The 27,797-nt window shown below is 33.7% G+C and overlaps 3 protein-coding genes and 1 long non-coding RNA gene across 7 annotated transcripts; 2 read left to right on the top strand and 2 right to left on the bottom strand.

Annotated features, from left to right (window-relative positions):
- Positions 1-364: 364 nt before the first annotated feature.
- Positions 365-1,153, top strand: LOC126741364 (selenoprotein F). The gene is made up of 4 exons (XM_050447789.1): positions 365-490; positions 543-658; positions 720-895; positions 952-1,153. Exons 1-4 carry the CDS (start codon positions 449-451, stop codon positions 1,104-1,106), a joined length of 489 nt encoding a protein of 162 aa, XP_050303746.1. The 5' UTR covers positions 365-448; the 3' UTR covers positions 1,107-1,153.
- LOC126740980 (choline transporter-like protein 1) lies at positions 1,137-18,544 on the bottom strand. Of its 2 annotated transcripts, none has more exons than XM_050447241.1 (14): positions 18,416-18,544; positions 12,336-12,617; positions 12,182-12,283; positions 11,964-12,121; positions 11,829-11,906; positions 11,684-11,774; positions 11,570-11,633; positions 11,410-11,518; positions 11,140-11,350; positions 10,856-11,088; positions 5,352-5,611; positions 5,130-5,296; positions 1,417-1,512; positions 1,137-1,365 (listed from the first exon to the last, which is right to left on the bottom strand). In XM_050447241.1, the coding sequence occupies exons 2-14, from the start codon at positions 12,378-12,380 to the stop codon at positions 1,174-1,176; spliced, it is 1,806 nt and encodes a 601-aa protein (XP_050303198.1). In that variant the 5' UTR covers positions 12,381-12,617; positions 18,416-18,544; the 3' UTR covers positions 1,137-1,173. The 2 variants fall into 2 exon arrangements, with proteins under 2 accessions (XP_050303198.1, XP_050303278.1); XM_050447321.1 differs by having other exon boundaries at positions 11,570-11,629; positions 11,680-11,774.
- LOC126741445 (uncharacterized) lies at positions 6,032-10,284 on the top strand. The gene is made up of 2 exons (XR_007662195.1): positions 6,032-7,444; positions 9,241-10,284. It is a non-coding gene; the product is annotated as an uncharacterized LOC126741445 (long non-coding RNA).
- Positions 12,845-27,797, bottom strand: LOC126741169 (caspase-1-like). Of its 3 annotated transcripts, XM_050447548.1 has the most exons (7): positions 26,321-27,797; positions 24,032-26,026; positions 23,781-23,971; positions 23,395-23,642; positions 23,181-23,342; positions 22,809-22,991; positions 12,845-22,752 (listed from the first exon to the last, which is right to left on the bottom strand). In XM_050447548.1, the coding sequence occupies exons 3-7, from the start codon at positions 23,855-23,857 to the stop codon at positions 22,520-22,522; spliced, it is 903 nt and encodes a 300-aa protein (XP_050303505.1). In that variant the 5' UTR covers positions 23,858-23,971; positions 24,032-26,026; positions 26,321-27,797; the 3' UTR covers positions 12,845-22,519. The 3 variants fall into 3 exon arrangements, with proteins under 3 accessions (XP_050303505.1, XP_050303654.1, XP_050303576.1); XM_050447697.1 differs by having other exon boundaries at positions 23,781-23,968; positions 24,032-27,797; XM_050447619.1 differs by having other exon boundaries at positions 24,032-27,797.

Here is a 27,797-nt window from a genome sequence, read left to right on the forward strand (position 1 = left end):
GAAATAGGCAATATTATAAATATGTATTAAGAAAAAAAAATGTAAAAAAAATCAATTTTGTAACCAGATAATTGCTTTAATATATGAAGTGTTTTCAAAAATAAATTTAAAAAGATTCTTAGTTACTAAGGGATATTATACATTAGACGAGTTTTTTAATGATCTTTTGTCCTGATTACCAAATATGATTGTGTGATTTAAAAGAAAAGTTTTACTGACTTAAATTTAATAAGGCTTTGTCAATAACTCTGTTTGGAACAATAAAGCTACTTTTTGAATTTGAACGAATCTCGCATAACGAATCGCGAACTGCGTATCGTCTATAGCGTGCTTAACCCCACATTTTATGCGCTGTCAAAAGAAAATCAGCTGCTCAAATTTGAGGTTAGAATTGTCGAGTCCTGTCCTGTTTTTTATTATTAAGATTTTCCTTTCCTCAATAGTTACAATGAATAATTTAATATTTCTTATGGCACTAACAATTATTCCAGTAAGTACAGCCACCTTAAATTCAGCCCTTGCTCAAAATCATTCAATTTCAGCCTCAAATTGTAGCCGAATTCACCTCAGAGGACTGCTGGGCCCTCGGCTTTAACAAAGCAAATTTGTTGTGTTCCTCCTGCGAGCAGTTGTCCAAGTTCGACCTAGAGATTCTGAAGTAAGGCCCCAAGTTATTTATTTTTATTAAAGAAATCCTTAAAAATATAATTTCTTTGTAGGGATCATTGTAAAGAGTGTTGCAGCCCAGATGAGAACGGCCAGCACGACAAAAAGTACGCCAAAGCCATTTTGGAAGTTTGCACTTGCAAGTTTGGAGCCTATCCACAGATTCAAGCCTTTATTAAGAGCGACAGACCCGGCAAGTTTCCTAATTTACAAATTAAATATGTTCGAGGTAAGTGTTATTTTCAATCAAAGAGAGGATGGCCAATTGTATTTGTTTTCTAACAGGTTTGGATCCCATAATTAAACTTTATGATAAGGACGGGCATCTGCAGGAAACTGTTGCTATTGAAAAGTGGAATACTGACTCCGTTGATGAATTCTTAAGCACCCATTTAGATGATGGAGATAGTAGAGATTATTTAAAAACTAATATGATTTAACACAATTTTGTGAGTAACTAAATAAAGCCATTTTTTTTTATTGAAAATATTTATTATCTTCTTGTGCTTAATATTTAACATCATCAAAATTCACTTTGGGGGGCAACTCATTAAGTTTAAGCTTTGATTTTCGGTTTTCCATGACCCTGGAATTCTCTACAAATTCCATTAGCCCCCTGGACATGAAAAATGGTTTTGAAACCCCATCGTTTACCAGGGAATCTTCACAGAAACATATGAAAATGGTATCCATTGTAATCTAAAAATTGTGTGTATTTTTTGGCAAGAATTTTTATTCTTTTGGTAGTACCTTATAGACTGTTGCAAAGCAACATGCAATAATGTAGCTGAATAAGGCGGAGAGTACTAGTGGGACCCATATGTGATGTATGCCTCTTTCCTCTCTCTAAAATTAACACAATTTGGTGAAACTTTAAAGAAAAGTGAATGGTGGGGTAAAGTCCAATTCAGAGATCTATTAGAATCTTTGATGTGTCCCAGATGCCGCACTAACTAGTCCGTGCGCCTATGTCGTATTTATTGTCGCATGATATACATGTTTAAATGGTAAGATTTTATATAGTTTATCTATGAAATTATTTTAAATATACGTAAAACCGCATGTTTTATACTATTTTTTATTTTTCTTTCGAAAATGTCCATTTTTAGAAAGAAAATAATATCAAAAAATTGACCGCGGACTAAAATCCAAGCATCTTACAAAATATTTTAAACACTCCCAGCACTAACAGCCTTGTCACCTCTTTTTAGCCAGTCTAATAAACAAAGATAAAACATCTGCGTTCTGGCGATTCCTACTTTAGGCTGTAAAAGTAATTGTGTATCTCTCTCTATCCCACTGATTTTGAGAATTACGGGGCCGTACCCAGATAAATTTATGGGCTGTTTTTGTATTACTTTTGACGTGTTTTTAAAGAAATCTTTAAGGATAGGTCTATCACCTTTAATAGTTGGGAGGGAGATCAGGTGAGGTCATTATTATTTGATGGGTTTTGCTGGTTTTCCTTTTTCCCCTTTTATGAAATTGGTGAATTTAGAATTTGGCCTGGTATTCGTCTAAATTTTTTGCAGTTTTTAATGTGAGGAAGTATGTTTTTTATTTGTGTTTGTGGATTTGTTTTAGTATTATAACTGCCCCTGTTTGCCCTTCAGTGACACAATAAAGACTACTTCTTCGACCTTTTTTCTGGGAAAAACCCTTTTTTACTATTGTAAGAAAAACACTGTTTTTATTAAGAAAATAAGTCTAAAATTTTGTTTTTTACAGCTTACTTCCCTCTGTTGTGGCAGTTGAGGATCAAATTTCGTGTTTGTCTAGGAATTTTTTTTACGAAGAAATTTACAACAAAAGTCATATTTTTTTCTTACTTAATAATAACCACAGTAATTTTTTCAAGAAGTAAAATGTCAAAATTTTGCAATTATTGATTTATGGATTATTCTGAAGATTTTTTTAGTTTTTTTTAAAGAAATGACTAAAATCCACTAGCTGAAAGCCCAGAACATTGAAATTCCATCCCAGGAGTGCCTGTGCGAAAAAAAACATTTGTCCCTTATTGGCACCCCAATATTTTAAAATCAAAATTTTTTTTCAATTATTGATTTATGGCCATCTCTTTTCTGAAGAAATGATTGGAATTTATTCATTAAATGTCAAGACAATTAAATTTTCATTCCAGGAGTGCCTGTAAAAAATAAAATAATTTGTCCCTTATTGACACAATAATATCTTGAGTTCTAGTAGTCAAGATTTTGAAATTATTGATTTATGGACTACCCTGAAGGCTTTTTTAGTCTTTTCTGAAGAAACGCTTGAAATTCATTTACTAAAAGTCAAAAAATTGGATTTTTTGTTCTAGGCGTGCCTGTAAGAAAAAAAATAATTTGTCTCTTATTGGCCCGCCAATATCTTGAATTCTAGTAGTAAAAATTTCGTTATTATTGATTTATTGACTACTTTGAAGACTTTCCTAGTCTTTTCTATAAAAATAACTAAAATGTAATAACTAAAAGTCGGAAGAAAATGGACATTTTATTCCAGAAGGAAAAAATTTGTCTCTTATTGGCCTCTTACTTATACCTTGAGTTCTAACAGTCAAAATTTTCCCGTTATTGATTTATGAACTACTTTAAAGGTTTTTTTATTCTTTTTTGAAGAAATGACTAGAATCCATTTATTAAGAGCCAAGAAAATTGCATTTTTATTCCAGGGGTGGCTGTAAAAGATAAAATAATTTGTTTCTGTTTAGTACCCTAATATCTTAGGGTTTTATTGATTTAATTTTGAAAGAATGAGTTATGGACTACTCTGAAGGCCTTTTTAGTTTTTGTTAAAGAACTTACTAAAATCCATTTCATAAAAGTCAAGTAATTGGAATTTTTATTTCAGGAGTGCCTGTAAAAACATAATAATTTGTTAACATTTATATGAGATAAAAGTATAGTTATCTCATTCCTTTATGAGCTAGATAGAAATAAACTTATGTGTCAAAAAGATATTGATACATTTTAATATTCAAACGTTTTTTTCATAAATAACATTTAAATAATAGAGTGTTTATGGGTAAAAAAATTGAATGGGTTTATAGAAAACGACAGTCAACTGATCAAAAATGAGTCCCTATCACGAATTTTGTTCCAATCTTATCTTTTGGCTCATTGACAACATGCAGCAATATATGCCCTTCAGCGACACAATAAAGAATATAATTATAATGTAATGCTTTAGTATCCATATGCTGATGTGCGAGATGAAGTTGAAATCCATAGCAGCAACAGAGAAACTATTTCTTTCCTTAATGGAAGAAACTGCTAAAAAACAAAGGCATAAAAACAGAATTTAGAAAATTGTATTAACTCTTTGGGCCAGATTCAAAAGACTGGTTAAATTTATAAAAGTATTTAGTATTCTCACTGTAGTTTTAGGATTCAGTATACTTAAAATGTAGTGTTTTGTATAAGATTTTAAGTTTTTAGTATAAGCATTTATCTTTGTTAATTTTCATCTAATCTCTCCTATTATGCACAATAACTAAATATCAGGCAAACAAATTAATAAATATTACATTCAGGATGTAAAGTGTGTTTTTCACAAGTAAGACTTGTGTCTTTTAAACGCATAAGATATAGACCGCTAGATGAATTTTAATGTAAAAGTTGATTTTAAAAAATATACTTCCACTTTTCTGACTACATAATTACTTTTTATCAAAAGAGATTGGTACGAAATATAGAGATGGGGGTTTTCACGAGTATCTTATTATAATAATATATCATAATATGTATTAATTTAAAAAAAAAACAATAATAAAGGACATTGAATATGGCAGCCAAAATCCCCATTAATAATCACCACCAAGTAAAAATAAATCTCAATACGCAAAAAAAGGAAATATATAAAATTTGAAGACAAACCAAAACATTTTACCCTTTTGTGTCAAAAAGTAAATATTTAATGCCTTAATACACAGAATAAATGGGCCTAAGTAATTCGTACCACCTATTCTCTCATCACTTGTTATAAACACCCCACTGATAGCGCTAAAAACTAAACTTATTAAATTAAAATTTTTGGTTAAACTCTTTTTCGTACTTAAATCTTACTTATATTTAAATTAAATATTATCTACCTATCAACTATCCTGAATTTCTAACTTAATAAAACTAATCCCAAGAATCCCGAATAATAAATGTTAAGGCCGGACCTGTGCAACTTTTCACGCTTGAGGGGCTGTGACTGAGGTCAGACGTCTAACAAAATAGTACGTGGGCGCATGTAGTCAAATTTTACGAATCAAATGTATAAATTCTTAAAAAAATACATAAAACATTTATTTATTTAATGGACTGATTAAATATCGCTTAGAATATTACTTTATGACTGTTTTCACATAAAATTTTGCGATTTAAACATGCATGTCATGTGACAATACAAGCAACACCGGCACACGGACTATTCGCGGCACATCAAAGATTCTAATAGATCTCTGAACTGAACTATACCTTAAATAGATAAGTTCCCATTGCCACTGTACATGCCACCACTAGAAGTTGAAATAAAAAAAGGACAAAGTCCCCAATGTTATTGATTGCTGCAAGTCTTATTGGCTTAGCAGTTATATGTTTAAAAGCTTCTTTTCCTGCTGTGAATAATGGGTAACCATACATCGCTAAAATAAGACATTTTTAAAAGACAATATATGGCAACCCTGTATAATGACTTACCAGTTATAACATACGCGTGCGCCGTTGCAATGCTTAAGACTTTCTCGAATAACCAAAGAAAACACGAACAGCAATATACGCATACTTTTTCCAAGTACCACCCTTCGATCTTTTTTGATATTTTCCTGGTGAACGCCACGAGGATTCTAATGAACCTTACTATGGAAATTAATAGAGAACCCAGAGCTACGGTACCCAAATTGTACCTGATGAGGTTATAGGCACTTTTCCAAATCGGTTGGGAGAGCTTCGATTTATCCCTGAGACAGTTATTAATTTTCTTTTTAATTCAATAAGCCATTAAAAAAAATTCAGTTTTGCAGTTTTAACATCTGTCATTTGTCAAACGTTCTAGGGATAGTATAAAAACTTTATTTAGTCGGCAACACAGGACCCTTTTTCTAATTTTAGCTGCCAAGTCTTTTTTGACAGATTTGACATCTATCATCGTCATAAACGTGATCCAGCAAAATAGAACATCATAAACAATAATTTTTGTCTGATTCTAGAGCTGCAAAATCCTCAATCATATTGTAATTTTAGGTACTTTCTAATTTTTGAATAACGCTACCTAATTAAATAATTAGATATAATATTGTAGACCAAATATTACTAAAATATCTATAATTGGTTTAATATTAAATTATATTTCGGCGCTTCATTCTTCATAGATTACTATACAATTATTCACTATGTAGTACCGCTTCCGGTGCTAGGTGGCGCCAAGTGTAAAAGTCAGATAAATTTATCTGACAGGTCTCCTACTTACCGACACGGCTGTCAGCCATCACCTTCGTTTTTGGCGCTTGGGTGGTAACAAGTGAATTTTTCCACAAATAAATTTCAGCTCAAATCCAAGGAGTAAGTTGTAATTTTAAGTAATAACGTTATTAATTTCTTTCAGCATAATGGGAAAGGGTTCAAGGAACCGAAAAAGGTCAGTTTCTGGCTCCGATTCAAGGGAGTCAGCGCTGGATTTCCATGACCTCGACGCCCGTATGAAGCGTATAAATTAGTATAAGCGTAGCAATTCATACTTAAAACAACACGTGGAAATACTAAATCTAGAGGCAGGCCAAAAAGAAGCCGATCTAGATCATCTGACTCGTGTTCAGAACATTTAGCGCGTCCTCGAAGACGCGATTGGATTTCGCGGAGCCCTGACTCGAGTGAGCAGGTGCCCCGAACCCCTATCCATCCACGTAAGAAGTATAGGCGTCTAGACTCGAGTGAGCTGGACCAACCTAATCATAGACCTTCCAAGATTACCGAGCAGGTGCAAATGCACAGCAGAACAATAGACCCTGAGGTAGACAATAGAGAGGAGATCCTAGTCATCCACCCAGACAAGGATACAGAACAGTTTCGAACTCTGAAAGATGACATTCTTGAATGCTTGGGCACAGACCCCAATGACATTATAAGCGAGGGCATTGAACTACACCCAGCCCTGGTAACTAGATGGTCTAACATAATTAAATGCGGCCTAGATAAACAAGAAAGACTAGATCTAACTAAAAAAGATCTTGTACCCAAAAATTTAAAAACCTTAGAAGCCCCAGATCTAAATGAGGAAATTCTAAAAATTCTACCACAAGACACATTAAAAAAAGATAAGTATTTAGCTATAATTCAATCTCAGTTAGGAGCTTCTTTAGCAGCCTTGGGTTCATCATTAAGTAAAATCCTAGGTCAAGAAAGTAATGATCATCTTAAGGCCATTATAACTGAACTCTCAGATACTGGCAAATTACTAAGTGATTTACATCATTATGTATCAATATCTAGGAGGTATGTTATCATACCATCCCTAGATGATTCCCTTCAGCAAGTGGTGACTCTAAGTTATTTGGTTCTGATTTTGCAGATAAAATTAAAACTGCAAGAGATTTAGAAAAAAACAGTAGAGATTTAAAAGCCACAAAATCTGGTTTAACAAGAAATCCCAGAAGAGCTGTTCAAGAGGCAGACCATTTAAACTGGAGAGGCCCGTCTCGTTCCTCGAGGAAGTTCAGACATCAAGGGCAAAAATCTCAGCAGAATGTGACCTACAGGCACAGACCAACAAGACCAGCAAGACAGAAATATTAAAGGTTAGTATCTTAGCAGGTCGTCTCAAGGCTTTTTCACATCGTTGGTACATCTTAGACCCTAATCCCTTAGTTTTTAATTGGATAAAAGGGTACAAAATTGATTTTAACGGCAACTTCACAATGTCATCAAAAACATATGCTCAGAGGTTTAATAACATTGAAAAAACTCAATTAAGTCAGGTAATCAATGACATGTTAATCTCAGGTGCAGTTAGCCTATGTAAGAGCATTAAAGGACAATTTTTGTCACCTATTTTTTTGATTAAAAAACCTAATGGCAAAAATAGATTCATACTTAATTTAAAGAGATTAAATGTACATATAAAAAAGAATCATTTTAAAATGGATGACTGGCGAACAGCTGTTAAATTAATGCAAAGGAATTGGTTTATGTCAACCATAGACTTGAAGGATGCATATTACCTAATTCCTATGCATCAATCTAGTAAAAAATATCTCAGATTTAAATTTAATGGAAAACTTTTTGAATTCAACTGTCTTCCATTTGGGTTGTCTAGTGCACCATATATATTTACCAAGGTTATGAAGCCAGTTGTCTCATATTTACATAAAAGGGGCATATGCTGTGTTATTTACCTTGATGATCTATTAATTTTGTCCAAAACAAAAGAACAAAATAGACAGGATTCTTTTAGATGTTTAGAACTTTTAAAATATCTTGGTTTTCTGATTAATTATAAAAAGCTCATTAGAGCCACAAACAAGATGTCGCTTTTTGGGATTTATACTTGATTCTAGACAATTTTCTATAGAATTACCTCTTGAGAAAGGGTTAAGAATTATTAGGAAGATAAAAAAAATTTAAGACACTGACCTTATGTAAAATTAGTTTTTTTGCCCATTTAATTGGTTTATTAGTTTCTACCCTCCCAACCCTAAAATATGGCCTTTTATATCTTAAAAATTTAGAAAAAGAAATATTATTTGCCCTCAAAGTATCAAATCAAAACTATGATTCCTATATGAAAATTAATCCAAGTATTATTGCTGAAGACCTTAATTGGTGGATTGATAACATTCCAAAGGCTAGGCAAAATATTCGAGAAGATAATTATTCCTTAGAAATTTACACAGACTCTTCAAGCTCTGGCTGGGGTGCTTACTCAGGAGGGGAGGAGACACATGGGTTTTGGGGCGAGGCAGAGAAAACGAACCATATTAATTTTTTAGAGCTCCTCGCAGTATATTATGGGCTAAAATGTTTTGCTTTTAAATTAAGATCTTGTAATGTTTTACTTAGAATAGATAATGTCACAGCAATATTTTACATAAATCATATGGGTAGTGTAAGAAACCATTTATTAAATAAAGTAGCCCAAAAGATCTGGAAATGCTTCAAATGATTCATGCTTCATATATCTCGACTGATCATAATTTGGCTGATAAAAGCTCCCGCATAACAAGTCCAGGTACTGAATGGGAACTATCCAATGCTGCCTTTCAGTTAATTGTTAAAAGGTTTGGGAAACCATCAATTGACCTGTTTGCCTCAATCATTAATAAGAAATGTGAAAGATATATATCATTAAACAAGGATCCATCCTCTTGTGCAGTAGACTCTTTTACAGTTTCATGGAGGAGGGAATTTTTTTATGCCTTTCCTCCATTCTCACTAATATTACGAGTTATTAAAAAGATTATTAATGATAGGGCTGAAGGGATTCTAATTGTACCAGACTGGCCAGGTCAGGCATGGTATCCTACTTTTATCAAGCTCCTTACTATAGAACCAATAATTTTTGTCCAGACAGTAATTTGATTACATCTCCTTTTAGGAAACCATTCCCCATAGCAAACCTTACCCTGGTTGCAGGGAAATTATCAGGGAGGCTTATCGACTGAGGAACCAGAGGTACCAGAAGAATGCATGGATGTCATGGTGGAATCCCTTTCTACCACAACACAAAAACAGTATGACACAGCTTATAGGTCCTGGTGGAAATATTCTGTAGAGAGGAATATTCCTGTATTCAAGGCAGCACCCACTCAAGTGATACAGTTTTTTCAATTCCTTTTTAAACAAAGAGGTTTTAAATATGGGTCATTTAACAATTTCCGTTCGGCCTTGGCATTAATAATGCCAGGCAGTTTAGGTAAACACCCCTTAATAAAAAGGTACATAAGAGGCATTTCAAAACTACGTCCACAGACTCCTAGATACAATTTACCTTGGGATCCCCAGGTAATACTAAATTACCTCAGAAATCTTCACCCTAATGAAATTTTATTTAATTACGGCCCAACGTTTTCAAACATTTGGCCTAATTAAAGTAGAAAATATCTTTTTCACAAATGAAGCTGAGGTTCTTATTTTTATCTCTGATGCTATAAAGATCTCTGGCCTAAATAAGAGTCAACCTTGTCTTCAATTTAAAACATTCACTGAACAACCTGAGCTCTGTTTAGTTTCAGCATTAATGCAGTATATCGACAAGACAGCCACCTTACGGAAGATAAACAATGAATACCTTTTTATTTCATATTCTGCTCCTTTTAATAGAGTTTCTAGTCAGACATTAAGCAGATGGGTGAAGGACTCCTTAACAAAAGCTGGAATCAACACAAATATTTTCTCAGCTTACTCTATTAAACATGCCTCAACATCCTCAGCATTCAAGAGAGGTGTACCTATAAATTTCATCCGTAAAACTGCAAGCTGGATAGAAACTTCAATTACTTTTGCTAAGTTCTACAACAGGCCTATAGTTAAGACAACGGACAACATTGCAGAGGTACTAATCAATAGCAGAAGTAAAGTTACCCTATAGGTGTGTTATTGTGATTTGTGCACCTTTCTATTATACTATTTTTGTTTGAATCACTATGTTGCATTAACTGTTTTCTTGTACTTCAGCAATCATTTTCATTAGGAAGTATATAGGAAAACATTAGGGTAGAATATTTATTTAATTTTCTAAAAGAAAGTAGAATTTTGTTAAAGTTTTGTAAGCAAACTGTTAGTGGATTTTGCTAAATGTATGAACACCTGAGTCTAGGAATAAAAGTTATAACTAGATATAAGAATGTGTTATTATCCGCAAGAATTTTCTAAAGTCTGACCACCAAACAAAATAAATAAGACTTTAAACAACTACATAGTGAATAATTGTATAGTAATCTATTCGAATGAAGCGCCTCATATAATTTCGATCGAACTTCCTAAAGTTCGTTTGATCGATAAATTATCACTGATCCAAACGGTTCTACCACAGTCTAACAAAGTTGAAATCTATATACTTTGGTTCTACTGTTATGTATATTGTACAAATAGCGTTAAAAATTACGCGATAAAAACATCCTGGCAATAGCGGAATCATTCGAAATCTTAGTCATTCTGACACATCAAAACACCGTTGTTTAAAAATAAAACAATTTTTTGTTGACGATTACCTTTCAAAGTACCACTTGGAGACTGCTCCGGAAACCACGGTATACTGGCATCCCATAATGAACTCCACAGTCCAGAGCATCCCTGTAAAGCTTAAAATGGCGGCGGACCATATGATCCCGTCTTTTTTATAATGATAAACGTTGGGGCTTTTCATTATGAAATATCCGGCGCTGCTTATCAATAAAGAAGCGATAATCCAGGAAATTATTGTAAGCATTATAACTATGAAGGCCTAAAATTGAGAAGTTTACAAAGGTTTGGGCAAGAGGATCCGTATTTTTACCAAAAATGGTTGCAGAAATAAATTGGGCATCGCTGTGAGTGCTTTGCCAGTTTCTTTGAATAACTGAATTGCTAGCCGGATCCTTTTGACCATTATAATTATAATAGCCGTCAGCGTAATAGTTACAACTGTTGCCAATATGGATAAAATAAGATAAGTTAATTTCTGCTCACTGTCAGCACTTTCTTTTTTCAATTCTACAAAGCGCATCCTGAAATATTTGTAAAAATCTATCAAAAACAAAAAAATGTATCACAGATGATGGTTCACCATAAAGCAAAACAAGTGATGATGCAAGCACCCCACACTCCAGTTAATATAATCCAGACAACTGGCCCTGACCAAAAGGGCAAAAGAATAAGAAGAATCACTGATATAACTAAAAATAAATTAGATAAGAAAGTTTTAGTGTGAATAATGGGTATATTACACAAAGCAAACAGGGCTATTTTTAGGATATTGGGCCAAGTCACCCTGAAGTCCTCCCCAACTTCCTGAAATAAAAATGTTAGCTTATAGGGGGATGTAAAGGAGTTGAACTTGCCATTAAAAATGGTTTTATTCCAGTTTTCATCATGATGGTATAAATTGTTTCTTTGTGAGTAAAAGGAACACATCTGTTGAGAAATTCTGTGCTGAAATATGCATTAGAATAAAGGCTTTAATATTAATTTTTTTATTGAACATACTATCCCTCATATTCACTGCAGTTCTTTATACAATATCTGTTAGATATCTGAAATCCTTTGTAGAGCAATATGTTTAATCTGAAGTAATAGTGAAGTATGTACACATACAGTTTATTTGATGGACAACTTACTTACCCTCCAAATTGCCTGTTATCAGCCATATAAGTAGCATCATAGCAACTTAGAAAGTGTTTTACGTCACTGTTCCTACCACATACAAAACCACAATTGTCATAACCATGAATAACTCTTCCTATGTCCCCAAAATGGGCACAATACCCTGTAAAACCCAGCTAAAATAGATCATCAATCATCATTTATAGGGGTTAAATATATACATATGTGGGTATTACCACTAGTGTTAAAAATATTAAATAAAAAATGAGCCAAAAAACATCAGTAGGGATACGGGGGCGCTCCAGTTCACTTAAGTCACGTTCCAACTTGTTTATAGCCTAAAAGGTTAAGTTTGTGATTAATTAAGAATTTTATCCGATTGCGAGTTACCTCTGGATGTATTTTATTGTCACATTTACCAGGAAGGCTTGTCATGATAGTTTAAACTATTGACTCCTTATTACAGCAGTATATAAATAGCGAGTGTTTCCGCTTGGCGTGCATTTCCCCTTTTATATATTATTCAAATCGTATTCTCTCCCAGTTTCATTTTTATATGCATTTTATGCCACAGGAGTATTGAAAATAGATACGGTAACCGCCGTAGCCGGTCAAAATTTAAATTAATTAACATTTCCGAAGCCACCCCCTCGGCACGCAAACATAATATACCTAGAAAATAAACAAAAGAGGGTCGCTATGGGTTACTCATGGTGATGTCCCGTCTGGCGTGACTGGGAGGCCGTATGCGGGTAATTAGGGTGAATGTTGTTTATTGTGACGGTGTAACATCTTTCTAGGTGAAAATCTAGCAATATTAGATGTTTTATTTACATACTTAAAAAACTTTGGATTTTATAGGGTATGATCAAGGGATAGATTAGTAAAAAAAGTCACTATAAAACTAGCATATAAATATATTTATAAAAATAACTTTTAAACCTAGTAGTATCAGGGACGTCCCTAGAGACTAGTTTTTGGGGGGAGGGGGAATTACTAATAAAAAGTCTCAACTTTAAACCATGATTTTCCCAACTTAAAATTTTTAGTACCTAATTTTTCTATATAGATAGTAAGTATATAACAGTTAAAAAGCTCTTGTGGCCAAATAAGAAAAATCTATTAAAATTTAATTTCTTTTACTGTTGTATCATTAAAAAAAATAAAAGAAATTTTGTTAGAAGTTTTAACTTTTATTAAAGTATCTAAATAAATTTATTTCTTTAAAATTTGAAATAGTCAAAGTCAAATATTGCTTTATTGTTATAACATTAAAATGTTTTTAACAAAGCTAGAAAAATTTAAACTTACAAACTACAAGTATAAAAATTAAAATTAAAAAACAAATATTTAAGACACAAATATAAAATACGAACATACATACAAAAACATAACCATTAATCTTAAATATATAATCAGTCACTTAAAGTATATCATTAAAAAATTCTTCGACAGAGTAATAAGTCTTAGCAGCAAGCAATCTCGATTAAAAATAGAAATACTGTCGTAAAAAATTGATTTTTTTGTAAAAGCTGAAGTAGGTCGAGGAAGGTGCAAAATCATCTGATTCCTGCTTGGGTAGACTTTGTCTAGCTAAGGAAAGGTACAGCACGTGTTGTTCGGCTCGGTTGCGCAGTAAATTTGTTTACGCCGCTGCCAAAGCAACGGTATCGATCGCCTCGATTTGCATATAAACAGTGCCGTTGCGTCAATTCTTATATTTGTGTTCTGTGCCTTTAAATTAAATTAAAAAAAGGGGCGCGCTACTGTCGCTAATCGCGCGTTATTAGGGGACAAAACTTGGCGCAGCGTTGAAACAGAAGGTGTACCTTTCCTTAGCTAGACAAACTCTACCGAGCACTCCTGGGGCGCGGTCACAGTCGCTACCCATTAGTGATGTCAAAAATTTAAGTATTCGTTACAAAGTATTCGTTACTTAAGATGTACTTATAGTAACGAATACAAAAGCTAATTTTTATTCGTTATTTCGTTACTTTCGTTTCTGACTGATTTTTTCTACTTTAACCACAAACAACGAATCACGAAAAGCCAAATTTATGCGAACCGAACAGCGAGATGCGAGAGAGTCTAAAAAATTTTATGAACCACGACCGACTACGACGGGATAACGGGAGTCTATATAACGGGTTGCGTTGCGCGTTGCGGGTTGCCACGCGGGGTCCAGTCCAAAGAGAATATAATTATAATGCCATGCAGATTGCCGGTGATGTCTAAGGTTCTTTTTTTGCTGTTGGCTGGGATTCACCTACTTCGTATATGGGCTATGATTAGCCGGAGGCTATAGTATCTGGGATTTCCCGTTCCCCGTTCTAAAGAGAAAGAATATCATGTTGTTTATTTTGCTGTGAAACGTAATAGCGTATTTTTTGAAATGGAAAAAAAAGGGAAAATACAAAAACGTAGTGCTACTTGGTTGCATTACACAGTCATTTCCGAAGGAAAAGCTAAATGCAATTTGTGCAAGACAGTATATTCTTTTAAAGGCAGCAACACGTCCAATCTAAAAAAACACTTGCAGACAAAACACTTTACAGTGTTAAATGAGAGGAGTGACGAGAATGATGACATTGATGAGCCGCCAGCAAAAAAAAACAAGTTAGAGTTTGAAAATGGTATTTTGTAACTTTTTGTATATGACACAATCTATACATAATTTTGAAAACAGTTGATTGTTGATTTTTTGGAAATAAATATTTAAATATACAGGGCAGGGTGGCTGGAAAAGTTTAATACACACAAACATTTAGGCTTTTTAGTTAGATATTACAAAGTTTATAGGCTAATTTTTTGTTTCATTTAAAAAACATATTTTTTAACCCAAAGCTTCTGATTTTTTTTTGTTCTCTTGTATATTTTAAGAAACAAACGGCCATTTTTATACTTTTCTAAAGTCGTGAAGTGTTGAACATTTTAATTTGTAGTTCGCATAGATTATAATTTATTGTTTTTAAAAATTAGATCATTCGAGTTTATCAGTTCAGCCGCTGACGCCATCAAATATTGAATCCTCTAATTCAACTGAAGGCCATACTCAACCTGACCCAGAAATCCCGTCCACATCTAATGCAATCAACCAAGAGTCGTCATCGTCAATTAAAAAACCTAATGATAAGAAAAAAACACCTCAACAGGCAAGTTTAACAAAATTTGTTTCACGACCTATCTCACTACCGCGTACAAAATTAATCAACGACTTAATTTTAAACATGATAACTGAGGATTTGCAACCTTTCTCTATAGTTCAAAAATTAGTTAATTTTTAACAAAAGTTAGAAAATTACTAAAAGCAATAGAGCCATCGTATAATTTACCAAGTAGGGCAACATTTACAAAATCTCTTTTGGTTGCAAAGTATGATGAAAAAGTTATCATTTTAAAAAATCTTTTGAAAAGGACAGATTTTGTTACCCTTACTACAGATGGGTGGACATCGCTTAATGTAGAGGGTTTTTTAGGAGTAACAGCGCATTTTATAACTGATAACTGGGAATTACATTCTTGCATTTTAACATGTTTTAGCTATAATGAAAGGTACACTTCTGAAAATGTGTGCATTGAATTAAAACGTGTAGCAGCTGAATGGGGAATATTAGATAAGGTATATGCAGTTACCACTGATAACGCAGCTAATGTGCTTAATGCTGTTAAACTAGGTGGCTGGGCTCATATTCCCTGTTTTGCACACACAATAAATTTAATAGTAAAAGAAGGTATAAATAGTTGCCTTCAAAATATCCAAAAAAAAAATCAAAACAGCGGTTCAATATTTTCATAGAAGTTCTCAGGCAAACCAAAAACTATTATCTACACAAAAGCAAATGAACTATGATCCAAAATTTATCTCTTTAAAATTAATAAACGATGTTGTAACTAGATGGAATTCTACATACTACATGTTTGAACGTTTCCTACAATTAAGTGAACCCTTAAGAGCGGCTGTCGGAGTGTTACAGAATCCGATAGAATTACCAAATGCGAAAGAATGGACATTGTTAGATGAAGTATGTAAGATTTTAAAACCGTTTGAGGAAGTTAGTGTTGAAATGTGTGCGGATAAATCAGTTACACTCTCAAAGGTCTTTTTAATTGTAGGAGGTTTAAAAAAAGCATTGCATAAATTAAATTCTAACACAATTATTACAGATACAGGAAAACAATTAATCAATCAGTTATCAACTTCCATTGAATTTAGATTTAGAAATATAGAAATTAATATTACTTTGGCGAAATCTACATTTATTAATCCTAGATTTAAAGCAAAAGCTTTTAATTTTGATATAGCTCTACAAAAAGTAAAATAAAAGATTCAAGAAGATGTTGTAAGACAAATTAATAAAATACAGGCTGAAACTGTTACTACTGTAATTAATGAATCTGAAGAAACCGCAATAGAAGCTCAACCAAACAGAATCTAAGTGCAGATTTAATTTGGGAGGACTTTGATGAAACTATCAGGTCTACTGAAAGTAGTATAAGTCCTACAGCTGCAGCTTTCACAGAAATTAGAACTTTTTATCAGAACCGAATATCGGTAGAAAAGAAAATCCCTTACATTGGTGGCGAACTCGTCGTTTAACATACCCCCAGTTATCAGTTTTGGCTCAAAAACATATTTCTGTTGTTGGAACTTCAGTTCCCTGTGAAAGACTCTTCTCAAAAGCAGGACAAATTGATACCTAAACAATCATAATATAACACTGCATATTCGAAAAAATTAGGAGATTTAAAAGTGCAAAAAAAATTTCTATAACTGATTGATTGTCCAATATCATGAACATACGTCGTACATAAGTTTCACAGCAATAAATGTATCTAAAACAGCAATAAATTTAAATGAATTTTAATCAATATACTCATAATATCAAAAATAACGAAAGTAACGAAATCACTAATACAAAGTAACGAATACTTGTATCGAAAGTAACGAATCGTTACAAGTACCTAAAAGTAACGAAAGTTAACATCACTACTACCCATGGGTTAAAAGTTCACCCGGTTAAATTTGACATGTCACGCCCACACAAATTTCGCCCCGACAATTTCTGTTTCACCTCTATGAACGATATGGTCATGCGCAGTGCAATCTTATAACTGTTTGTTTATTTTTTTAAATGTGTGTATATTTTTCTTGTGCAAGAGTCGTGTGTGATTGTCGACTAAAATGAATCCCAATGCTATAAATTTTTTTCAAAACAATATTGAAGCAGATAGTAGTGATTCATCAACTGATGAAGATGTTGCCTATGCAATTTCCCAGACTGCTGCTTTTATCTCTAACATTAATAAAAGTACTGAGAAAAGGGTCATAGAACGTACAGATAATTTTATATCTGTGACTGTCCCAAATTTTACAGACCAAGAGTTCCAGGAAAACTTCCGCATAACCAGAGAAGCATTCAGTTGGCTTCAGAACAAGCTGGAGAATAAATTGAAAAACTTTTCATATGGTCCAGAAAGAGTATCGCCTCAAAAGCAAATTTTAGCTTCAATTTGGATTATGAGTACACCCAATAGTTATCGGTAAGTAGAAAATTCTTTATATTAGGGCCAGTATAATAATGTCTGGTGAACAACAGGTTGAGTTTCAACTCGAGGTCAACTATTAGCAGTTAAACATATTAAAAACATATAGGTTAATGGGTAGTTCAAACTCAATTAACATGTGGTCAATGGGACATTATAATGCCAGTTCTAGGTCTTATTAACAATAAACCTCTCAACATTTAGGATAACAGAATTTTCTTTTGTTTCAGATCTGTTGGAGGTAGATTTGATATGCCTTGATATGGGTTGTCTTGTTGAGCTGGGTCCAGAGATAATTAAATGGCCATCAACTGAAGAGCGAAGAGAAATTAAAAATGACTTTTTCAAGTGGGGTCAAATTCCTGGAGTGGTTGGAGCGTAGATAGGACTTATGTACCTATAAAGGCACCACAAGAAAATCCTGAGGTTTACATCAACAGGAAATGTTTCCATGCAATTACTTTGCAAGCTATTTGTGACCATAAACGAAAGTTTCGAGATGTGTTTGTTGGTTATCCAAGCTCCGTTGGTGACCTAAGGATTTTCAAGAATTCTGACTTTTTCAAAAATGTAACTTTAAATCCAGAACTTTACTTTGGAGAAAACGAATTCAGCCGAGGGGATAAAGCATACCCAAGTCCTCTTCATGTGATTGTTTGGAATGGTTTGACCAGATTTTTTGGAAAATACAGGAGAGATTTGTCTAAAAAATATGCAGGATATAAAAAAATAGCGAGAGAAAAAGATAAGTTAAGTGACTGCTGTTGTAGTTTGGAATTATTTACATACTTCAATTAGGATTAAGTATAATAGTTATAGCTATAAAAAACATAAGAAGGAATAGATTATTAAATAATATAGGTAGGTATTACATGTAGTTTCAGCATAAAATTGTAGCATTGAATATTATGTATTATAGAACCTACCTGAAATTCTGCAAGTTAAAACTAATTGACCATCTTCACTTATAATGGGATCCTGATTTTCATCCACGACTAGATTGTGGGTGTGACTTGAAATTACAGACATTATTTTTACTCAAATTAATTTTTTCAAATTTTTCTTTATTTATTTGTATTCATTTTTTTTTTCAAAACAATTTTCTGGGGTTATGACATTTCTAAATATTCAAATAAAACCTATATTTACGTCTGCGCGGGCCAGTCGGACAACTTTTAACTATGTAGAAGACGGGGTTAAAAAGTTGCTCTGTCCGCCTTCCTCCGACGAAATTTACCCTCAAATGTGAACGAGTTTAAATATTACCATAAACGCTTTACCCAGGCTGCCGAGTGCGTCCAGAGAACGCCCGACATCCATTGTGAACGCGCCCCTGACCATGAACTTTTCTCTGTACTTGTAGATTATGCAAGCAGTCTCAAGAATATACAGACATGGGAGAGTTAGTATTTTATTTTGGTAAAATAGAGGACGGCATGAATCCCGGGGGTTAGCCCCACATATGTATCGAATGGCCCGTTTTTGAATAACAAACAACATTTGAATAATGTAACTGCTTGCACTGCCCCAGAAAGCGATACCGTAACGAAGGTGGGATTCAAAGAGGGAACAATAAACGGACTTGCCAATTTTTGGAACAAGTTCCTGTACACTGATCCTGACAGCATAACAACCAGATCCAGATGTTACCTTTTTGGAAAGAAGATTTATATGTGTGTCAAATTTGAGATCTTTGTCTATGAAAATTCCAAGACATTTGCTGTCAGGGTTAATCTGAATTGGATCACCATCTATCGAAACATCTTTAAGATTACATTTAAAATATAGCAATTTAGTTTTTGTTGGATTTAATGTAAGTAAATTAGAGTCACACCACCTTTTTACCATCTTAAGATCCTCTAGGATGATCTTATGGAGAGAATCTGAGTCCAGAGCCTGCCACAATATTGTGGTATCATCTGCAAATATAGTGAAGACACCGCGAATAGAGAGACCAACCAGATCATTAATGTAAAGTAAAAATAGAACTGGGCCTAAGACTGAGCCACTCCCCATCTAATAAAGCTATATTCTGAGTATTTTGACCCAACCAAAACCCGTTGCCGTCGACCTCGCAGGAATGAAGAAAACCATGATAGAGGAAAGCCTCTAAAAATATAGCGGTGGAGCTTCCGCAGCAGAATGTCATGACTAACACAGTCAAAAGCTTTTGACAGATCACAAAAAACAGCCGCCATTGATATGAGAGTACAAGTCCTGAAGAAGATGGTATACAGTATAATTTGTATTGGTATTCTTGCGAAAACCGAACTGACACTTACTAAGGATTAGGAGAGGTTATTTGCATTAATAAAAGACAGCATACGAGTTATCACCAGTTTTTCTATGATTTTTGACATGGTGGATAGAAGTGATATTGGCCGGAAATTAGAAGGATTCTCCATGTCTCCTTCTTTGTGGACTGGAATGACTTTGGCTGTTTTTAGACAAGGGGGAAATGTTCCTGTTTCCCATGACTGTTAATTGCTTTTACCAGGACCGTTAAGGCTGAATCAGGAATGTTTGCACTCACCTGAACTGTTTTTGTTTTTTATCGATTTTAAGACACCTTTTAATTCTGTCAGATCAGTTGGAAAAAAACAAAAAGGAGTCAAATGTTGTTGGAGATTATCTGCTATACTGCAATAAAAGTTGTTAAGCGCGTTTGGAGAAACATTGGGAACGGAAGTAGGACAATGAGAGTTTTTATTGCGTATGTCGTTTATAATATTCCAACATTCCTTCTGCGAATTTTGGGACTTGATCAGCCTGTTGGAATAATATTGTTCTTTGAAGAGTCTTATTAAGCGACGAAAGATGGAGCGGTATTTAGCAAAATACTCATTGAAATAAAGAGATGACGTATATTTCCTGATGGTATGGAGCGAACGGAGATTTTTTGAAGAAATAGTTAGACCCTTAGTAAACCACTTTTTTTTAGACAGTTTTTTTGCGTTTTATCTTTTTGATAGGAAAAGCTGCATTAAACAAGTCAACAATCCTATTGTGTAAGGCAGATATAGGGTTATCTGATTCAAGAATTGCGTCCCAGTTAGAAGAGGCGCCTAAATTGTTTGTAATTTGTGCGCAAATGCAAAATGTCGTAGAGATTTTGCTTGCTGTTTAGGTTCTAAAACGTTAAAAAAAATTGCTTCGTGGTCGGACAGTGCAGCATTTTCAACGGTACATATAGTGATCTCAGAACAGTTAGAGCACATATAGTCAATAGTACTCGAAGAGAATCGAGCAATATGGTTCGGCGATTTAACATGCATTTGCAAGCCATAACACTCAAGCAGATTACTCAAGCGAGTTGTGCATGCAGAGCTCCTATCATCAAAATTTACATTAAGATCCCCCGCTACAATTATGTTTACAGAGCACGAAATACCAGACAGAATCTAATCCATTTTGATTTTTTACGAATACCTCAATGTCAGAGGAAGGCGACCGATAGATGCATACTATATATACATTTCGAGATCTAAAAAAAATAATGGTGAATTCAAAGACCCGTTCTAGTAATAAGTAATTAAATTTCGTTATTGGTTGAAAGGAGCTCTATTTTAAGAAGACTTCATCCATCAATATCATACAACCCCCGTGTACAGATTGAGATCTACAAAATTTAGATATAACCACGTAATGGGACACTTAAATCAGCTCATCCTGCTTCAACCAATGCTCTGTTAATAAAACAACTTAAATAACATTCTTAGTAGGGAATCAATAATTCAGTTTATTATGTGGTGTGAGCAAAATCAGTTAGTCCTTAATTCAAGCAACACAAAATTCATTCATTTTCAAAACAAAAAATAGACTTTGAAAATAATTGATAATGTATATGAATCGGACGAAACTAAGTTTTTGGGTCTAACTTTACACACAAATTTAGATTGGCAAACCCATGGTAATGAAATATCTAAACAGATAACGTCGGCAAACTTCGCTATTTACAACTGGAATAATGTTTTGGGGATCTCATGCGGGGTCAATAAAAAGAATATTGTTATTCAAAAAAGAATTGTACGAACAATGTGTGGATCCGCTTTTCGAGGGCATTGTGCTCCTTTGTTTAAAAAATTAGGAATTATGACTATATACTCTCTTTACTTGTACAAAGTATGCTGGTTTGCCTCAAAACATGAACAACTCTTTCAAAAAAATGTGATGTAAATATTAACATTAATAAGACAAGATATAGATTCGATTTTGCAGTGACTCGACATAAGACAACCATGTATTAAATGAGTCCCTATTATATGTGTGTCAAAATATACAATGCATTACCCGATGAAATGAAGAACATAAAGGGGTACAGGTTCAACCCAATATCAAAAAAGTTTTATTCAGTGGGTAAATACATAACTCATCAGATAACCTTAATCGGTTCTTTCATAATATGTTTTTTTAAAATAAATATCTAGTTTGATAAGTCTGTGTCTGTTGGTGTACTTAATGTTAAGTGGGGGTGTCTTTTACTTTTTATCTTTATTTTACTTAGCTCTAACTATTTTAATGTTAAACTTTTCAACTTAATCTTAAATCTATCTTACTTTATGTAACCTAAAGAGCAATAAATAAATTTGAATTGCACAAAATTATCAGATAATTCTTAGACTAATGTTAGGAAAAGAAAGAACATGTTTAAACCAATGGTCTCATACAAGAAGATGTTTGTTTCCCAGAAACTTTCTGAGTTAGAGGCAACTTTATGCATAGTTCAAGTTCCTAGAGATGACAAATTTTTCAATCCATATGGCACCTATAAGATTTTTAATTAATAACCAAACATTTCTGAGCATAGCATGGGAACCAGTTGGAATAGGATATATCTAGATATATCTATCTAGAATTGAGGATAAAAACATAATTGTTCTACTTCAAAAAGATGCCAAGTTAGAGCCAATTTTATCCAAATTAAAATATTTAAAAAAGTATGCCTGGAATGTTAGAAATTCTCAAAAGTCAAATATTTATTACTAACAAAATTAAATTGAGCTTCATAATTATTATCCTAAAATTCCTTATCAACTACTTCTACCAAATATTAAACTTCTTGTCAAGGTACTTCTTATGTATGGAGTCTGTTTTTTATTAGTTTTACTAGAATCATGATGTCGTGAAGAAAATTCAACGGCCAATCGCCGGTTCACGCAAGTTAAAATCTGTTGAATTTCCATCGTTTTCCAATTTTTTTCCAGTTCCTCGCACAATATGGTGATCCAGGGTGAACCCGAGGGGCTTCTATAAGATGTATGACCTGCAACCTGGAATGTTAAAAAATCCACCCAATTTTGTTATTCACATGTGACATACCGTCAATTGTGGAGCAACAAATTAAAATATCAGCAAAATTAGGATAACTGTAAGATAAACCATCGGTGTGTGTACCACCAGCACCATCTATAGTATTAAAACAATCCTTAGATGTTTGTAAGGAAACTCCATGGTCCACAGCATCACCTCGACAAGCTTGTAGAAAAAATAACTTTGGTTTGGCTAATAAGAAAAATAAATTAAATAAAATAAAATTTGGTGACTTTGATAAAACATGAAGAAGCAAATGCATATTCTTATTTAACATGATGAACTTCCATTATGACTAACCATTGATGAATGAATGGACCCCTCTTCCAAGTTAGTACATAAGCAAGCAATTTGTTAGTTCAAAAAGGATCTGTTTTATACCAGCAAAAGCAGGACAACCTTCAGCAGTAAATTTACTCCAGAGCTCTTTGGATGCATCATAGACTTTATCTCTTGCTGCCAGGAAGTCCCCTTCTTCTCCATGTGTGAGAACAAAGATAACTAAACAATCCCTTTGCTTGTGATAATGATCCTGCTCTAAATCTGTAAATGAATCAAAATACTTCATCGTAAGGACATTAGAAGTTATTCTTACATCTTTTTATGTGGTCTCTAATCTCCGCAAGGGTCAAATCTTTATAACTGTGAACTTGAAAACCCATAGTGCTAAAGGTTTTTTTAATTTTTCCTACATCTTCATTGGTTCCCATTCTCTGTTTGAATCTTTTTTTGTTATCAAAGATTTCATGGTTGAACACAATAACCAGGCCTCGCTCTGGATGGTCCATCTTATAATATTCATCGGATTGAGTTAATGGAACTTCTATATTAATTTTGTTTGAACTGAGAAAGAATTTAGATTGAGGCTAAAATTACTAAGACATATGGCATAAATCCTTATTTGCCTTATCAGTTCTTTGTCTAGAATTTTTTTTATCAAAAGGCATCATTTGGTATATTTACTAACATAATTTTGCTTACCTACTACTTGGATATTCTTCCCTGGAACAGAAAAACCCATTATATTTTTTTCCTATCCATTTACGAATAGTATTCATGGCAAATAACAAACTATTTATTTGATATTTTGGACACTCCTCTCCTGTTTTTATAGTGCTCTTACTAGATAAAAAAAAATACAACTAATCTGGAGTTTGAGATAAGCCTAGCTGCTAAAAATAAAAACTTTCCTAGAACTATTATAATAAAGCTTTAAACTATTGTACGCTTACAAAAGTGGCATAAATAGTAAATACAAATAGGCAACGATAACACACTAAATAAATAAAATTATTAAAATAATATTCAATTATCCAAACAAATAGTTCGTAAAGGGGTATAGAGGGAGAAATTTAGTGTTAATTTTATTTGCCGCCAAGCACAACTTTGACGCTAATGACATTCGAATAGCTGTTAGGCTAACCGCATATTGAACGTAGGGCAGCAGAGCACAGCACAGCCGAGACATAGGGTCGTATGAATAAAAATGAGCATTTAGTATCTACTCATGAATTTGGAGCAAATACTCCATGTCATATGAATAAAAATAGGGAGCAGATGCTCCACTTAAGTAGGTACTCTTATGTATAATTTGCTGTGAGTTCATTCTCAGTTTTCCTATGAATAAAAATTTGTTGATGCTCCTCGGAAGGAGAATGTACTCCACAATTTTGGAGTCTGATATATAGCAGACTTCAGTTTGTCTACGGCAGAACTATGGCTGAGTTCATTCTTAATTTGCGTTCTAAAAAATATTACAAACCTAGAAGGCGTACCTGTGATCGTGATTTTAAAGTGTTATATCGATTTACTAGAGAACATGTAGAGTGGATATCAAATCACTTTTTGGGTACAGAATCTCGAGAAAGAAGAGGTGGTGCTATAAATAACATTGATAAAATGAAAATATTTTTGAGATACGTTGGTGATCCGGGTTTCCAATCAGGAGTAGGAGAAGATGTTGGTGTTCATCAAAGTTCTGTCTCAAAAGTAGTGACGGAAGTTACTGAGAAGCTAATAGAAAAATGTGGTCTGTGGATAAAATTTCCTCACACTGCTGCCGACATAATAGAGGCAATAACAAAAGTGGCAATCAAATTATTCTTTTCCTTGTGCATTGGGCGTGATAGACTGTACCCACATAAAAATAAAAAAGCCACCTATTCATAGCGATGAATACATTAATCGCAAAGGATATCACAGCATTAATGTCCAAGCTACATGTAATTCAGATGAGTGGTTTACAAGTGTAGACGCTTTATGGGCAGGATCTGTTCACGATTCACGGATTTGGAGCAATTCAGAAATTTCAAATATTGCGAGGAATGATTTTCATAGGTCGCAAGCACTACTCTTAGGAGATGAAGGATATGGTATAGCACCGTGGCTAATGGTACCTTTTAGAAATCCTAATACACCACAAGAACGTGCTTATAATAATTTATTTACAAAGGAACGTGTAATAATTGAAAGATGTTTTGGTCAACTAAAACAACGATTTCCGATGCTACAATATAAAGTGCGGGTATCCATAGAAAAAGTTCCAAAATTTGTCATATGCTGTTGTATATTACACAATGTAGCAAAATATTTAAAAGATGAGCTAGATCCTATGGAGCTTCCATTAGAAGATATCCCACTTGCGTATCCGGCAGAAAAGGAGTTGGATAATAATAATATTAGAAGAAGCGGGCAAAGGAGGCGATCTGAGTTAGCAGATGTCATTCTTGCTCTCGCTTGAAGTAAGTAAAGCGTGGAAAGAACTTATTTATCATTTTTATTATTAACACTTTAGAAAAATGTTTTTGTCACATGTTAGAATTCTTTATTTCGTAAGTGATTCTAAAAAGTATTGACACATTATAATTTGAAATATGCTTGTCCATTGTCAGCTTGAATGATATTATTATTGCTTGAATTAGATTGTTCATTAACATCTCTGTTTAGCTGTCTCTTGAGTTTTTCCTCTTTCATTTCTAAAACTCTCAGTTGTTTCAGTAAAACTAGTCTTTGTAGTTCGTTATTCGAGAGTTGTTTAGTAACGTTTGTTTCATATTCTTCGAGAGGACTACCTTTATTATGTTTCTTTTTTTTAGGTGCATGTTGTACTGTACTAATAGCATCATCATTTGCTGCACTCGTTTCAGAAGCAGAAGTTGATTGCCTAGGGATTGTATCTTCATGGCCGATTTTCGTCTCTGTTTGTTGTATGCCGACGGATAATGCTCCTAAAATAAAAAATTAAGTAAATATTCATACAGTTTCTATATTAAAAAATGGACAAGTGATAAAGTTTCGTAAATAATATTGTAACTTTTTTTTGTTTCTAAGCTACAAAAATGTCTGTCTAAAATACTTGATCAAATGTTAAACAATAAGTAATTAATTATTATAAACAACATAACTTTATAAATCATTCAATTTTCACAAAATAATAAATAATAGCAAACTTTAGATAGGTTCACTAATATATATGGTAATTTAAATAAAGTTACTTATGAAGAAGTTATTAATTAATTTACCTGGAACTTTTGCAAGTACTGGATTTGTGTTGCCTTCCATGATTTCCAACAAAATCTTTTCCCAATCCTGCAGCACAATTTTCTTATTTCCAGTCCTGTTTATGTCAGTCTTTTTCTTGAGTCTGGATTTCATATTATTAATTTTTTTGTACATTTGACTTGTCGTTATTTGTGACCTGAAATTCAGCTTCCACTGTTTGTTACTCAGTTCTATTGCTTGGCTTTTTGACTTTCGGACAGCTGGTGTTTATGACTTGGATAAAAGTATGGGAACATCACGTAGCATGTTTACAAATCCCATTTGGGATTCGCAGACTTCAGTTTCTTCTTCACTTTCACTCATTGCACACTGATACTTGAATTTATACTAATACACGAATATGCGAAACGCGGCACTTGTTTATTTGGTGTTTTTTCAGGTGCAGACTTGTTTGAAAATATCGAGTATCTACTTTATGTATTCGGAGCACATACTCCTCTCAGCGAATTATTTTTATTCATATAAAACGGAGAACAAACCAGCACTTCATGCTCATGCTCATGAGTACATACTTGGAGTTTCAACTCAAGTGTTATTCATAACAGCCATAGCAGAGGAAAACTATTCCTCTGCTCTGCCTCTGCGACGAGCGCATATTGAACGTAGGACCTTTGTATCTATTTGTACCTATTTGTCTTTTTTTGTTATGTATATATTTACCTATATTGTCATATAAAGAGCATAATTAAATTGACGGTACCTATTAGTTATTGGAATTAAATATGTCTACGGAAGACGAACTTTGTTTAGATTCAGAATCGGATTCGGAAATCGAGAATATTCTGTTGTGTTTCTATTTAAAACGGCGAAAAAAGTGTTTAGGTGAAAGTACTCATTTAAAAAAAAGAAGAACGCATGGAGAATTTAATCTCTTAAGTGATTTAAGTGACGTTCAAATTAAACAATATTTGTACGCATATAGTCTTTGTGACTTGTATCATATAATACTTTATTTTCCCGCACGAGTTCAATTAGGAGTTCCATTTTTTTGCAACAACAGTTGCCACTCTGCAGAGAAAACTGTGCACACTCCACAACCGACACAGGCCGGACAGAGTACTCTGTTCCTATGTCGCGCAGGCCTCGCCTCTGCTACGTCCAATATGCGGCGTTTAATTTTATTGCGTGTGTTACAAAATCCTCTGCTGCCCTAGGCTGTGCTGTGCTCTGCTGCCCTACGTTCAATATGCGGCTAGCTTTAAACTCGCTACAGACGATGTGCAGTTCGCGCATCGTGTGTAGCGGTTTGGTTCGTTAAAAATCGATTCGTGAACCAAGTTCACTCGGTTCGTAGTGATTCGGTCTTGAGAGCGCTAAATAGTCGACATCAAAGGCTGCGAATCGCCACAAACTGCTGATTCGTTAAGCTTCAGAAGCCGCTACAAACGATGCGCCTTAATTCGCATGCACAAGACAATTATTATTGCGTATTAGGGT

This window comes from Anthonomus grandis, chromosome 1 (genome assembly GCF_022605725.1).
Source record: "Anthonomus grandis grandis chromosome 1, icAntGran1.3, whole genome shotgun sequence".
Taxonomy (NCBI): domain Eukaryota; kingdom Metazoa; phylum Arthropoda; class Insecta; order Coleoptera; family Curculionidae; genus Anthonomus; species Anthonomus grandis.